The following is a 15326-nucleotide window of genomic DNA, read 5'->3' as shown; positions in this document are numbered from 1 at the left end:
TTTCAGGAACACGTCAGAGAGACCGTGAAGTTTACTGTAAATCACTGCTATTGAGATCATCATTGTGGGTGTGCGGCCGAAGCGCTCTTCAAGAACGACTAAGTGTAGGATGCGATGCGTAAATGTATTCACCAGCAATGGCTGGAAAAGTGCTTTAGATTGACCTACCATGATGCGCTCCAACCTATAAAGTTTTTATCAGTGCTGGAGTCTGCTGTAAAAGTTACTTTCCTGCCGCCCATATGCTGTGCATGCATGTGAAGCTCTCTCTCATCTTTGTTGGTATAGAGGGCTGCCCTTATAGACAATAGGCCATAGAACATCTGTAGTGAGTGTAAAGCGTCATGCTTTTAATGCTTCCTTACAAAATAATAATCACTGCTTGTGTTTGACGAGCACTTTAATGAGTCTGTCATTACACAGGTAAAAAAGTCTCAACCTGACCTTAGCGTATGTTAAACCAAAGCTCAATCAGTATTGCTTACTGCATATTTTAGAAGAGTCTCAGTTGTATGAATGTAATGGGAGTGTTAAATTTGTACTTGAGTACCAGTAGATTTTTATAAGTAAAAGGGTAATTGCCTATTAAAGGATTAATTCACTTTCAAATGAAAATTAGCCCAGTCTCAAGCCATCCTAGGTGTATATGACTTTCTTCTTTCTGATGAACACAATAGGAGAAATACTGATAAATATCCTGACGCATCCAAGCTTTATAATGGCAGTGAATGGGACCAACGAGTATGAAGCTGAAGAAAGTGCTTCCATCCATCATAAACATATTCCACATGGCTCCGGGGTGTTAATAAAGGCCTTCTAAAGCGAAGCAATGAGTTTGTGTAAAAAAAAATTAAAAAAATCCATATTTAACAAGTTATGAAGTAAAATATTTAGCTTCCGCCAGGCCGGCTTCCGTATTCAGAGCACTAAGAAAGTGTAAAACTCTTGCAGTTCAAAAGCTTACGCTACGTCCTACGCCTTCCTATTCAACTTACGGAAAAACTGTAACTGACACACTTTCTTTGTAACTTGAATACGGAAGGCGGTCTGGCGGAAGCTAGATATTTTACTTCATAATTTGTTAAATATGGATATTTCTTTTACACAAAGTCATCACTTTGCTTCAGAAGGCCTTTATTAACTCCCCGGAGCCGTGTGGAGTATGGGTATGAAGGATGGATGCACTTTCTTCAGCTTCATACTCATTGGTCCCATTCACTGCCATTATAAAGCTCGGATGCATCATGATATTTATTAATATTTCTCCGATTGTGTTCATCAGAAAGAAGAAAGTCATATACACCTAGGATGGCTTGAGGGTGAGTAAAGCTTGGGCTAATTTTCATTTGAAAGTGAACTAATCCTTTAACACACTTATGTATGACACAGCATTGTTTAGTTTCTGAATTATGCCACACATTGGGGTTAAATTATGTTGTTTTTAAATGTGCTGTGTACTAAAACTTTTATTATTTTGTCTTGACTTAGACTTGACTTCCCACAATGATGGAAAACCTGGAAATATCAAGGACTTTTAAAATTGTGATCTCCAGGCCTGGAAAAGTCATAGAAATTAGTAAAATCTTAAGTTTCTATAAGAAATATTATTGTTAATAGTTTTGCTTAACTCTAAAATGCTATTTTTGGAGAATTTTGTACACTGTCGATCAATAAATAAAATAATTTACTTTCCTAATCCAAAAGGTACCTGACATACACATATTCAGTATGTTTACCCCTATAATCTCTTTGAAACATTTAAAAATCCTTATCCAGTAATCACGATTGACTGGAAAAGTCCGAGGAATTTATTGGTCAAAAAGTCTGAGTTATGAGAGCTATTATTTTTAATCCATTGTGTTGGAAATGCAGTGCTGACTATTGGATTTTCAGTCATGAAATTTCAGTATTATTCTGCACAAAGAAAAATGCAATCCATCTCACAATTGAGCTTTCGCCTGGAGTTTGATTGACAAGCGATCTAACCAATCAGAACGCCGCATCCGCCATTTTGTCCGTCAATGCAACCAGTAGTTAAAAGATTAACCTCGGTGGAGTTAAACTTGAAAAATGGTGTGTATTGACGTCTTTCCGCGTTTGAAACAACATTCATTCTCATGTTCATGGACTAATAGGAAGAGATGATCTGTTTTTACGAGCGGTTGAGCTGAGGATCTACAGCAATCTGTCACGACCATGGTCACGACACATTAAAGAGCAACAAAACTGTTTTGATTGTTTGAATTTCTTTAATATCTACACGGTTTGAAAGCTGGGACTTTGTTTAATATCATAAGTAACCTGCTCTGTCTTGTCTGTCGATGTGTGGTCCGTATCCTCTTTGTTCCGCGATGTATTTTTCACTGCGTGTGGAGTGACAGCGCCACGGCTTGTCGGACAAAGCAACAATAACTAATAAAGGGGGCGGGGATCGGCGAAAGGCTAATTGTTGATGTTTTGCTCATGTACACTACCGTTAAAATGTTTGTGGTTGGTACGATTTGTTAATGTTCACCAAGGCTTTATTTATTTAATTTAAAACCGTAATATTGTGAAATATTATTAAAATTTAAAATAGCTGTTCTAATTTCTCCATTATCTATGTTATTCTCTATTTTCTATTTAATATATTTTGAAAATCAGCATATTTCTGTGATGGCAAAGCTGAATTTTCAGCAGTCATTACTGTAGTCTTCAGTGTCACATGATCCTTCAGAAATCATTCTAATATACTGATTTGATGCTCAAGGATCATTTCCTATTATCAATGTTGAAAACAGTTGTGCTGCTTGCTATTTCAAGATTCCTTGATTAATAGACAGTTCAAAAGAACAGAATTTAAGAATAGAAATCTTTTGTAACATTATAAATGTCTTTACTGTCACTTTTGATTTAAATTTAATGTTATCTCACTAAATAAAAGTATTACCTTTAAAAACAACAACAACAACTTTGGAATGGTAGTATACCCCGCATGAACCCCATTTTCTTTCATGTGGAAGTCATCTGTTACGTTTACTGCTATGTGAAAATAAAAGCCGGTGTGTGTCTGACCTGTATGAACCGCCTGTGTGAAAGGAGCTCCTAAAATGCCTCTTAACCTCCTCAGGCCACCCAGCACATCATCTGCGTTTCTTTAACAATTACTTTCACACAGAACTGAGCACCATACAACTATTTGCTAATACAATTACTTTTCTGTCTCACTGCAGAGAGCGTCATAAAAGACAAAGAGTTTGAGGTGATGATGCAGATCGACTGTGAGGTCATGGACACCAGGATCCTCCACATCAAGTCGTCTAGTATTCCACCCATCTTGCGGGTCAATCAGACGGACACAGGCTCTTTCTATCACGCGGCCCCGAGCAACAACCAGCCCGCGGCCCCGGTTGGAGTCCTCATGGGTTCTTCTTAGTCCCAGCAATCCACTAACCACAAAAAATTAATCGATTTGTTGTGAGTTAGCCTGTTTTCCAACCATCTATTTGGTTACATAATAAGCCTCTCTATTTCTTTTCTTTTTGACTTTCTATTCTAAGATCTTGGTAATCTTCTGCCAAGATCCTTAAGATATTTGATCGGCAATTCCTCCTTGAAGTCACCTCTTCAAAATGCATCTAATGGGCCATTTAGTACTAATGAAAGTCAGATTACTGTCTTTATTCCATTGTTTCCAGAGACTGTTACACATCTATCATCAAAGGCATCTACATTTACATTTATGTATTTGACTGAAGTGCATTCAAGATACACATGTCTTTTCAGTTTGTGTGTGCCCTAGAAATTGAACCCACAACCTTAGTGTTGTTGGTGCCATACACTGCCAACAGGAGCATTCATCTACCAAATCTCCCAAACCAAAGTGCGATCAGGCTCGATTATTGAATTCTTCTCTGCTATATGTGGTAGCTGTCAGGGACTTGTCTTTGATTTAGTTTGCACTGTGCTTATTTTGTTTATAAAATTTATTGAAATATTTATGAAGCTTGTTTGGTGCACCTTTAATGGTCATATTCAGCGGACTATTCTTCAATATCCTCAAACGTGAGTTTTGTTTTTTGCTTTATGACGTAACTATTGCATAGAAAAGTAAGAAAATGGATTATTTCCATTTTGTATAATTTGCTTGCATTTTTCATTCTTCTGATTCTTGACAGTGACAAATATATCAACAACAAAAAGTGTAAAAGAAGATACAGTATTTAGATAATACTTCTGTCTTATTCATGTATAGTCTTTGAAGGTTAATCATTTTAGACTAATTCTAATTGGAATAGCAGTTTGGGGTTAGGGTTCAGGCTACATCTGTCAGTTCTTTTTAATATATTTTATGCCCTCATGTTTATCTTAGTGGCTTGATCGCACTTTAAATGAGGTGTACTTGACATAAATGCAGTTGTTAACATAACTACAGTTGATTTGAAGTTTTAGAAGAGACACAAATTATTAATGCTAATATTTTACCTCATCTGTCCTTGTACACTATGTGTTTGTCTCTATTATTCTGGCCTATGTAGATGTTTGCTCTTTTCTTGTTTAGGATGCCATAGTCAGTTGTCATTTTGAAAGTAGCGTGCTCATTAGCTTGTCCTGTCCAACCTGTTGTCACTTTCAAAGAACCATTCCCCTTCAAAGACAAATCTTGCATGTGCCGACCAATCACCATTAGAACTCCTCTTAGGGGGGAGGTGTAGGATTCTTCATAATTTGAATTTCACAGATTATAAAAACTCAGGTAAAGCTTTGTTCTCCAAATGTGAATGATTTATTAGAGTATTTTAGTGAGGAAATATATCACATTTCAACCTTAGCATTGCAGTAGAAATGTCTCTGTTGTGTTCCTAATTGGTTTGAAACATGCGTTAATAGTCTTTAATTTCATCAAATCCTTTTTTCCCTTTAAGCAATGTTTTTATGTTTAATATATTTTCTGTATTTTTGGAAACTTGTTGTTTGTTTGTTCACACAGTGAAAGAAATGAAAGCAATTTTGTAACAATGCAAAGTAATAAACACTGGACTCGAGGTTGTGAGTGAATTGTGTGCATCTTTTGTCGTCAGGGCGCAGACAAGAGTCCTAAGTCTGAATTTGCTCTCTGAAATTGAGGGTTTGTATAAATGTGGGGTCTGAAGCGCTGTAACGTGCTGATTATAGGTCATTTCAAAGGCTGGGGTAAACACTGTTTTTGGGTTCAATATGGTAGATGTGTTTTGTTTGTCTAGATTTAGTTCTGTGGATCAAGGGGTTTATAGTGTAGCATTTTGCTCTTATGTAAGTGTCCAATGAGAAGGTCTTTGGTGAGAATACACTCGCTCGACATCTACAATATGAAAGAAAGACCAATGCTATAAATCTTAATTCAACTCATTTTATTGTAACAATTTTTCTGAGTCTGACAGAGATTTGTATTTCTTAAGTGCTAGCAGAGTTTCAAATGAAATTGCAATAAAATATGCATAAAAAGATTAAAAAACAGTACTGTAATTTGATCAAATGTATCATTTGTACTGATGAAATAAAACCACACAATGGAAATGTGCCCCAAACACTGTCCACTCTTGCTTTTACTAAAATTGAGTTGCAAACTTTATTTTTTTATATATGCATGTGATAGTTTGTAAAAAAAACAAACTTTGAGATATGTTTATGAAAATACAAATTGTATTTTTTTTACATTCATCAATCCCATTGTTTTAGCTTTTATATTACAGTATATACAATGTATTCTACTGGATTTAAGAATACAACACCTAAAAACTTCTTCATAATTCTGCCAGCCTTACAGGAGGTACAGCTATAAACAAAAAGAGGTCCGTCTTCATAGTGCAAAAGCAAGCGGCAATATCTAAAGAAATGACCGTCAATGCAAACTGCATGAAGCTGCATTATTTGCATGTTCTTAAGAAATTCAACTAATGTTTTTCTTAGTTTTCACCATAAATGTAAAGATATGGGTCCATTTTTACACTTTGAAAACATAACAGCATATTAATAAGTACATTAAACTACATGGAGTTAATAAAAGCTGAGTGAACTGATCCACAATCCACAAACACATTTACGGTTTCTTCTATTCTGTGCAAAGAACGTATTTGCTCTGCCGTCAGGGTCTACAGCGGGTCTACATAAGCAAACTGAACATTATAAGTGACCTGATGTCCGTTATCCCAGGCGTACAGCACCCTCTCCTTGGGATTGTAATCGATCTGAGTGATGTAAGTATAGTTGTTGCTAAAAGGCAGGTGAGGGATCACCTGAGTGTTGGTGTGGGTGTCGAAGGCGTAGGATAAATTGGTGTCGTACTGATTGAAGCTCTCCGTCGCGTAAAGGACGCCGCATACAATGAAGCAGTTGCCGTAGCGGTTGCGCCGGAGCCCGGTCCTCCAGGTGGTTTCGCGCTTCGTGCTCAGATCACTAGGGTTCAGGCGGCTCAGGACGATCACTTCCTGCAAGAAGCCTTCATCGTCCAGAGCTGGGTAGATCACCCAAAGTCCGCTCTCATCGACGGCCAGATCCATGTCTGAGTTTCCTCTCCATCTCCACGCAGACACGTCGTCATTATCGAACACCGCATCGTGCAGCATGGTCCAAGCAGCCACGTAACGCAACCGCAGGTCGTACTTAATAATGTCTCGAGAGAATGCGCGGTTGTAATAGAAAGCACCGTTGTAGACCACGTGGCCGGTGCCAATCCAGTTATAAGGCAGCTTGTAGGAATTAGTGATGCGACCTTGAATTAAAGTAAGAAAGCGAAATAAGTAAAATTGCTTGTTTACAATGTTAATCTGAATTAAAGAGATATACCTTGTTTGAAGACATCCATGTTGCGGAATTCCAGTAGGTTGTTGCCATAGTAATAGTTTGTGACATAGATCTTGTCATCTTGAGCCAGCGGATCCTTCATCCAAGCGCCCTCATTACGACCATATGTGTTGTGTGTGACGGGCTCTGAAATTGTGGCCAAGGTGTCCTTACACATTCCTACAAAAAAAAAAAAAACAAACAAAAAAAAACAGACCATTCACAATTACGCTGGTTTTAATCATTTTAAAATTCTCAATTTAACCATGACATTAATTGTATGGAAACTTACGGAAGAGGATTAGGGCCAAGCAATAATAAAAAAAATAAAACCATCTTGAGATTAAAGTTGTTAAATTACGAGAAAAAACTTGTTAAATTTCGAGAAAAAAGTCGAGATAAAATGTTGAGAAAAACCGTTAAATTTCAAGAAAAGAGTCATTAAATTACGAGAAAAAAGTCGTTAAATTTCAAGAAAAAAGTCGAGATAAAATGTTGAGAATAAAGTCATTAAATTACGAGAAAAAAGTCGTTAAATTACGAGAAAAAAGTCGTTAAATTTCGAGAAAAAGGTTGAGATGAAATGTTGACAATAAACTCATTAAATTACGAGAAAAAAGTCGTTAAATTTCGAGAAAAAAGTCGAGATAAAATGTTGAGAAAAAACTCGTTACATTTCAAGAAAAAAGTCACGATAAAATGTTGAGAATAAAGTCATTAAATTACGAGAAAAAAGTCGTTAAATTACGAGAACAAATTTGTTAAATTATGAGAAAAATGTTGTTAAATTTCAAGAAAAAAGTCGAGATAAAATGTTGAGAATAAACTCATTAAATTATGAGAAAAAAGTCGTTAAATTACGAATTTGTTCTCATAATTTAACTTTTTTCTCGTAATTTAATTACTTTATTCTCAACATTTTATCTCGACTTTTTTCTCGAAATTTAACAACTTTAATCTCGAGATGGTTTTATTTTTTTATTATTGCTTGGCCCTAATCCTCTTCCGTAGAAACTTGTTTCCGCCACTGAATAAAAAAATATAAAGGTATAATTGCAACTTTTTATATCACAATTCCTTTTTTCTCAGAATTGCATGATATAAACTCACAATTCTAACTTTATAACTTACAATTCTGACTTTATATCTCACAATTGTAACTTTATTTCTCGCAATTCTGAGTTTATATCACAATTCTGACATTATAATTCGCAATTGTGACTTTCTCACAACTGTGTTTATATCTCACAATTCTGGCATCATAACTCACAATTGCGAGTTTATATCTCACAATTGTGAGAAAATATGAGATAATGTCGCAATTATTTTACACATTTCTGCAAAAAAAATAAATAAATAAATAAAAAAGGTATAATTTCCACTTTTTATCTCGCAATTCTCACAAAACTTGAAAGTAAAAGAAACTTGCAATTCTGACTTTTTTAACTCACAGTTCTGACTTTATAACTCCAAATTGCAATTGTGTGAATTGTGTGACTCGCAATTCTGACTTTTCTCAGAATTGTGAGATATAAACTCCCAATTCTGAGAAAAAAAATTTTTTTTCCCCAGAATTGGACTTTATAACTCGCCATTGCAAATTATTTTCTCACAATTCTGAGAAAATAAGTCAGAATTGTGAGTTTATATATCCCAATTATGAGGAAAAAAAGTGAGAATCGCAAGAAAAAGTCAGAATTGTGAGTTTATATCTTGCAATTGTGAGATTATATCTCACAATTCTGACTTTATAACTTGCAATTTTGAGTTTATATCTCACAATTCTGACTTTATTTCTCACAATTGTGAGTTTATATCTCACACTTCTGAGAAAAGAACTGTGAAGAATTGTGAGATAATGTCGCAATTACCTTTTTTATTTATTGGCAGAAACAAGCTTCCATAAATTTAACTCGGATTTAAGTTATAATGCTAAATGTTTTGTATATATATATACAGAAGAGGATTAGGGCCAAGCAATAATAAAAAATTAAAACCATCTCGAGAAAAATGTTGTTAAATTTCGAGAAAAAAGTCAAGATAAAATGTTGAGAATAAATTCGTTAAATTACGAGAAAAAAACGTGTTACATTTCGAGAAAAAAGTCGAGATAAAATGTTGAGAATAAAGTCATTAAATTACAAGATAAAAGTTGTTAAATTACGAGAACAAATTTGTTAAATTATGAGAAAAAAGTCGAAATAAAATGTTGAGAATAAACTCATAATTTAATGAGTTTATTCTCAACATTTTATCTTGACTTTTTTCTCAAAATTTAACAAGTTTATCCTCAACATTTTATCTCAACTTTTTTCTCGAAATTTAACAAAATTTTTCTCATAATTTAACGAATTTGTTCTCGTAATTTAACAACTTTTTTCTCGTAATTTAATGACTTTATTCTCAACATTTTATCTTGACTTTTTTCTTGAAATTTAACAAGTTTTTTCTCGTAATTTAATGAGTTTATTCTAAACATTTTATCTTGACTGGTTTCTCGAAATTTAATGACTTTTTTCTCAAAATTTAACAAGTTTATCCTCAACATTTTATCTCAACTTTTTTCTCGAAATTTAACAAAATTTTTCTCATAATTTAACGAATTTGTTCTCGTAATTTAACAACTTTTTTCTCGTAATTTAACGAGTTTATTCTAAACATTTTATCTTGACTGGTTTCTCGAAATTTAACAAGTTTTTTCTCGTAATTTAATGAGTTTATTCTCAACATTTCATCTCAACCTTTTTCTCTAAATTTAAAAAGTTTTTTCTCGTAATTTAATGAGTTTATTCTCAACATTTTATTTCGACTTTTTTTCTCGAAATTTAATGAGTTTTTTTCTCGAAATTTAACAACTTTAATCTCGAGATGGTTTTATTTTTTTATTATTGCTTGGCCCTAATCCTCTTCCGTATATGTAAGATAAATACATTTTTAAATTAAATTTAAAAAAGTATTAAAATAATATGAAATAAACAAGAACATCATAAAGCTATACCTGACTTCTTTTGAGCTTCCTCTCCAAAGTTCTGTTCCACCACAGTTTTTACAACTCTCTCTCCTTCCGTCTGCTCCCCTCCCACTACCTCTTCCTCTTCATCCCAGCTTATGCTATATTTACGTTTGCCAGGTTTGCTTGTGGTTGTTGTTGTGGTAGTTTCTGTAGTTGTCATCAAAGACGCCACTGAGGTTAATGTCTGTTTAGGACTAATCTTGGGTAAGTAGGTAACTGTCTTGCTTTCAGTGACATGTGGTGTCGTCACAGTGGTGGCAGCTGGGCTTGTGTGAGCAGTTGATCCCAATGAGCTTTCTGTGACTGTTAAAGTGGTTGAACGAGGAGTTGGTGATGGTGTTAATCTTCCAAGTGTGCTTTCAGAATAAAAAATAGCTTTAGCAGTGTGAGAGACATCTTCTTTAAGATTTTCTTTGGTAACAGTCCCACTTTCGGTTACAGAAGATACAGATGTTTCCTTTTCAGAAGTCCCGTTGGTCTGGTCTTTCACGGTCGGCTCTTCAGCCACCACTTTAGCAGCAGCTTCTGTGACTGACTCATTTGTTTTTATGTGGCCCAGATTGGATGACCTGACCAACATGTTTTGAGCTTGTCTTACAGATGGAGTTGTGGGCTCCACGTCGCTTGCCTCCATTTTGTTGACGATGGTTTGAGGTTTGGTATGTTCCTTGGGGGTGGTGAGTTTTAAATTATCCATCACAGCAGGTGTCGGTGTGGTTCTCTCATCTCCTGTAGAGTTGTCTGTGGAGGAACGACTGGTTTGAGTCTGAACGGATATCGGTTCAGTAGGCGTCTTAATCGGTAGGGGAGAGTCCAACAGTCCAGTAAATGGAGTTTGAAGACCATTTTGTGCATCTCCTCCTTTTGAAACTTCACTTTTGTCTTTTGGTCGGACAGACCACGCCCTGATAACCGGCCTGAAGTGGCGTGCTTTGTGATGAATGAGCTGCTCGTCGGCAAAGAGATCAATTGGGCTGTCACCACTATGATTATCATCTACTGCAATGAAGAACAAAACATTTTATATAATAGCCTAAACTAAAAAAATTCTAATTTCTCTTTCTGAGAACTTTGAATTAGGGCTGCGCGATATATCAAAATAAAATCTATATTGCGATATGGCTTAGCGCGATTGACCGTGCAGGCTGTGATTTAATAAAGTAAATATATATGCTACTGGTTTCAAAGTGAAGCACATCATACAGTGTTTCACAGTCTCAGATCAGCTTGGTTTATTTGCTGTGAATGAAAATAGAGCTATTCAAGCCATTTTTTTTTTTTCAATATCGTGCAGCCCTACTTTGAATGTAGATTTTGAAACCACACAGTTATACTTACAGTTCTCCTCTGTGTCTGTCTCATCCAACGGGTCAGATTTATAGTATGTGATGCCCCTAACAATTATTTTTGGCTGCTTTTCCCTTCCTTGGCGTTCTTGTTCTTGCAAAGCTGCGACGGCCTTGTTTAAGTCTGGTCCGCTTCTCTTCAGAAGATCTCCCACAAACTTTTCCTCATATTTACTCTAAGCACATCAGAGGACACTGTGATGCTGCAGCCATTAAGACATGATTCTTAAAGGGTTAGTTCACCCAAAAATGAAAATTCTGTCATTTATTACTCACCCTCATGTCCTTCCACACCTGTAAGACCTTTGTTCATCTTCGGAACACAAATTAAGATATTTTTGATGAAATCTGAGATTTTTTTTTTATCCTCCATTTAAAGCAATGAAATTACCACATTTAATGTCCAGAAAAGTAGTAAAAACAAAATAGTCAACGTGACTACAGTGGTTCAACCTTAAAGGTGCCCTAGAAATTTTTTTTAAAAAGATGTAATATAAGTCTAAGGTGTCCCCTGAATGTGTCTGTGAAGTTTCAGCTCAAAATACCCCATAGATTATTTTTTTTAATAAATTTTTTAAAATGCCTATTTTGGGGCATCATTAAATATGAGCCGATTTAGGCTGCGGCCCCTTTAAATGCTCACGCTCTCCGCCCACGGAGCTCGCGCTTGCCGTTAACAGCATAAACAAAGTTCACACAGCTAATATAACCCTCAAAATGGAAAATGGATCTTTACAAAGTGTTCGTCATCATGTCAAATCGTGTAAGTATAGTATTTATTTGGATGTTTACATTTGATTCTGAATGAGTTTGATGGTGCTCCGTGGCTAATGCTAACATTACACACTGTTGGAGAGATTTATAAAGAATGAAGATATTGATAAAGAATTGTGTTTATGAATTATACAGACTGCAAGTGTTTAAAAAATGAAACGAAATGAAAATAGCATAGCAGAATGAGAGAGGAATGACGAATTTGAATTGAATAAAGTCGTTATTTTTGTTTTGTTTTTGCGCTCAAAAAGTATTCTCGTCGCTTCATAATATTAAGGTTGAACCACTGTAGTCACATTGTTTTTAATACTTTTCTGTACATTGAATATGGTAATTTCGTTGCTTTCAATGGAGGACAAAAAAAAACTCTCGGATTTCATCAAACATATCTTAATTTGTGTTCCAAAGATGAGTGAAGGTCTTACGGGTGTGGAACGACATCAGGGTGAGTAATTAATTACAGAAATTAAATTTTTTGGTAAACTAACCCTTTAACCCACCATTGAAAGCTCAGGTAAACAAAACTTAGAAGATCCAAAAACGTTCAATACATGATTCACGGATATCTTAATTTGTGTTTTGAAGATTTACCAAAGTCTTATGGGTTTGAAAAGACATGAGGACATGAATGATTTCATTTTGGGGAGAACTATCCCTTTAAAAGATTATTATATAGATCATCTGTTTCGGATCTTTGATAGTCCAAGTCATTTGGCTCTTTTCATGCCAACTTATGTAAGAGTCGACAGCGGGATAAATTAGTAAGAGTTTCAAATCACAGCATGAGGTCACTTTTGACTCCGAGACAGAGATCCTAAGTAAATAAATAAACGTCCGCAGCAGGTGGGCCATTTTACTTCGAGGCTTAGCATAATGTTTGGATTGTTCCATTGTTACGTATTGGACATTATAATTATGTAATGCAACATTTGTTTTAAATAGCACCTCCCACCTCTAAGTGTTGAAAAGCAGCTGCTTCGTCATTCTGCTCCCTCAAACTCGTCCTCTCCTCCTGCAGTTGATTTGTAGGTGAGGATGTGGGCGGCTGTGGACTCGGAGAGGTGCTCTTTGTGTTCGTCTTCTCCTCGGTCTGGTTGTTTAAGACCATCTGTCAATAATGAAACACATCAATAATATGTTCAATAAGTATAAGATAGGAAAACAACGGAAACAACACTTACTTTTTCTATTGTGTCCATGCGGTCAAGAAGCTTTGTGGTGACTGAGTGCAATTTCAATAGGTCCATGCCATAGAAAGAACCCTCCAGCAATTCCAGTATAGTTGACAGCTGTAACGATGAAGTAAATTCCGTCATGGCAAGAGCTGGTTTTATTTAAGAGTATGAAATGTTATGCATTCTTATCCTGCCATATTCTGGTGCTATGGTCACCTTGACATTATCTTTCCCAGCTTGTTGCAGCTTCTTCAAACGGAAGTCACCCTCACACGGGTTTAGAGCCGACGGAGGAGCAATGCATTCACATTTGCAGTGGGGTCCTGATGTGATGGTCTCCACCGTATAGAAATCTTGAGGCGTCGCGTGACCATCCCGGATCCGCTGACACGCGCTCGCGCTCAGAGGTCTGACAACACATTTACAGCCACAGTCAGAGCCTTCCGAAAGCGCTTTCACTTTGTCATAATCACCCAGCAGCTACAAAGAAAAGAGGACGGATGCATTTTCCAGCAAGCAAAATCACCGCACTTTGTTGCAATGTAACATATCTGACTGTCGCTGTTTGTATGTTTTTTTTTTTTTTTTTTCAATTATCTACCAACGTTTTCTATTAGTTTACCTGGAACATTTATAGTAACTTTCATTAATAACATTAACAAACTTATTCACATTCAAAACAATGTGCGAATTATGCAATTTTTTGAAGACTTTAATAAAGTTTTTTTTTTCGTAAGCAGCCTAATTTTCGGTTCGTCTCGCGGAACCGAATTGTCACCGTTGTTACAACTAGCAAAACTATATTAAAGTTTTTAAACAAATCAAAATTTTACAATATAAGTGCAGCTATACGAAAAACAATAGGCTAGCCTACTTATTTTTTGTGTACCGTCCGATACGATCTATCCAGCAGCCTACTGTTGCTATGGTTACTTCCTCGGGAAAACCAATTCCCTGGAGAACCCCACGCCTGATACAGCTATAGCCTTTAGTATGCACTGAAATTTTGAACTTTTCTTTGAAAATGCTGTTGAGACGAACCAAAAACTGCATACTTTTCAGATACACCCAATTCTAAAGGACTATATTTGATTTATGTTTTTTTTATATTCTTGTAGGCTAGTTTACTTCAATTGAGGCTGTTAAGTATTATGCAGAGATTGTTAAATTATTAATGAAAGTTATGACGTGTTAGGCTTAATAAACTGCAGTGGAATATCATATCGAACGCTGGTGAAAAGTATCTTACCTTACTTAATATATTTTCATGATTATCTCTTTCAACTTGCATTGTGTCATTTTGTTCCTTGGTGTTCTCCAGAAGTCGCTGGTGTGATTTCGGAGCTGCCGAAGTGAGAGCGAATGCCATGAGCCATAAAACGCACCAAATTCCCATCTCGGTCATGATGCAAGGTGTGTGATATAATCCCTTCAAACATATGGCACTTTAGATTGTGCGTTTTAATTGGGCTTTTCCTCTTCAAAAACGATACACCGTCAAACACATCTCCATTTGCACTGCCCTCCAGGTGAAATAACTGAAGCGGGATGAGGTTTTGCAAAAGTCCAGAAGAGGTAAAGTCCAGATGAGGGCAGGTGCCTGGTCCTCAGCATGAAACTGGTTTGAGAAGAAGCAGCAATGACGTGACATTTGAGCTGAAATGAGGGGGCTGGATGGAGAGACGCACAGAGCACGCTGAACATTGCGCGTGCATTATATTTCTAGTCATCACTAATAGTGTAATCCAAATCTATTATTTTTTTTTTTTTTAAAAAGAAAATAAAAACAACTTTTTGCTATAGAGACCTGTCATATGAATAATAATAATAATAATAAAAACATTTTCACCCTTAATACTCACCTTTATGTGAACTTTATAAATTATTCATGAGGAATAGAAGAAACATTTACAGTGACAGTAGAATGGAGCGTTCAGCTGACGTCAGCTACTATAGGGAATTTCGCAGTTAAATCTAATAATGACCCAATAACCCCCAAATATTATTTCTTTTGTTTTAGTAAATAGGTCTATTTTATGCAAGAAGTGAGAATAAAACGTTTTAACATTGGTTTAAACTTTTTTCTGTTCCTAAAAGTTTAGCTAGATCAGAAACATCACAATTTAAGTGTTACAGCGCCACCTACTGTATGTTAAGACAACCAGAAGATTATACGCAGTACAAGTTCGTTCTATTCTGCAAATGGCAGGTGTTAGA

The 15326-nt window shown here is 35.7% G+C and overlaps 2 protein-coding genes across 2 annotated transcripts in view; one reads left to right on the top strand and one right to left on the bottom strand.

Annotated features, from left to right (window-relative positions):
• The window catches only part of atf6 (activating transcription factor 6), a 41017-nt gene extending 35451 nt beyond the window's left edge, over nt 1-5566 (top strand). Inside the window, exon 16 of the mRNA XM_067384054.1 lies at nt 3213-5566. Within this exon, the coding sequence (XP_067240155.1) occupies nt 3213-3415 (203 nt within the window). The 3' untranslated portion in view covers nt 3416-5566. The remainder of the gene's footprint in view (nt 1-3212) is intronic.
• A 201-nt stretch (nt 5567-5767) lies between these two features.
• olfml2ba (olfactomedin-like 2Ba) lies at nt 5768-14779 on the bottom strand. Its single transcript, XM_067384053.1, has 8 exons — nt 14359-14779; nt 13326-13589; nt 13116-13223; nt 12887-13042; nt 11153-11336; nt 9800-10813; nt 6805-6981; nt 5768-6730 (listed from the first exon to the last, which is right to left on the bottom strand). Exons 1-8 carry the CDS (start codon nt 14512-14514, stop codon nt 6111-6113), a joined length of 2679 nt encoding a protein of 892 aa, XP_067240154.1. The 5' UTR covers nt 14515-14779; the 3' UTR covers nt 5768-6110.
• Nucleotides 14780-15326: the final 547 nt, after the last annotated feature.

Source organism: Chanodichthys erythropterus, chromosome 4 (assembly GCF_024489055.1).
Source record: "Chanodichthys erythropterus isolate Z2021 chromosome 4, ASM2448905v1, whole genome shotgun sequence".
Taxonomy (NCBI): domain Eukaryota; kingdom Metazoa; phylum Chordata; class Actinopteri; order Cypriniformes; family Xenocyprididae; genus Chanodichthys; species Chanodichthys erythropterus.
This window is presented reverse-complemented; position numbering and strand designations above follow the sequence as displayed.

Coding starts and splice junctions, on each gene's coding strand:
- olfml2ba (XM_067384053.1), bottom strand. CDS start 14,514: ATGACCGAGATGGGAATTTGGTGCGTTTTATGGCTCATGGCATTCGCT. Junction 10,814..11,152: donor GACAGACACAGAGGAGAACT/GTAAGTATAACT, acceptor TCTTCATTGCAG/TAGATGATAATCATAGTGGT. Junction 6,731..6,804: donor CATGGATGTCTTCAAACAAG/GTATATCTCTTT, acceptor CTTTAATTCAAG/GTCGCATCACTAATTCCTAC.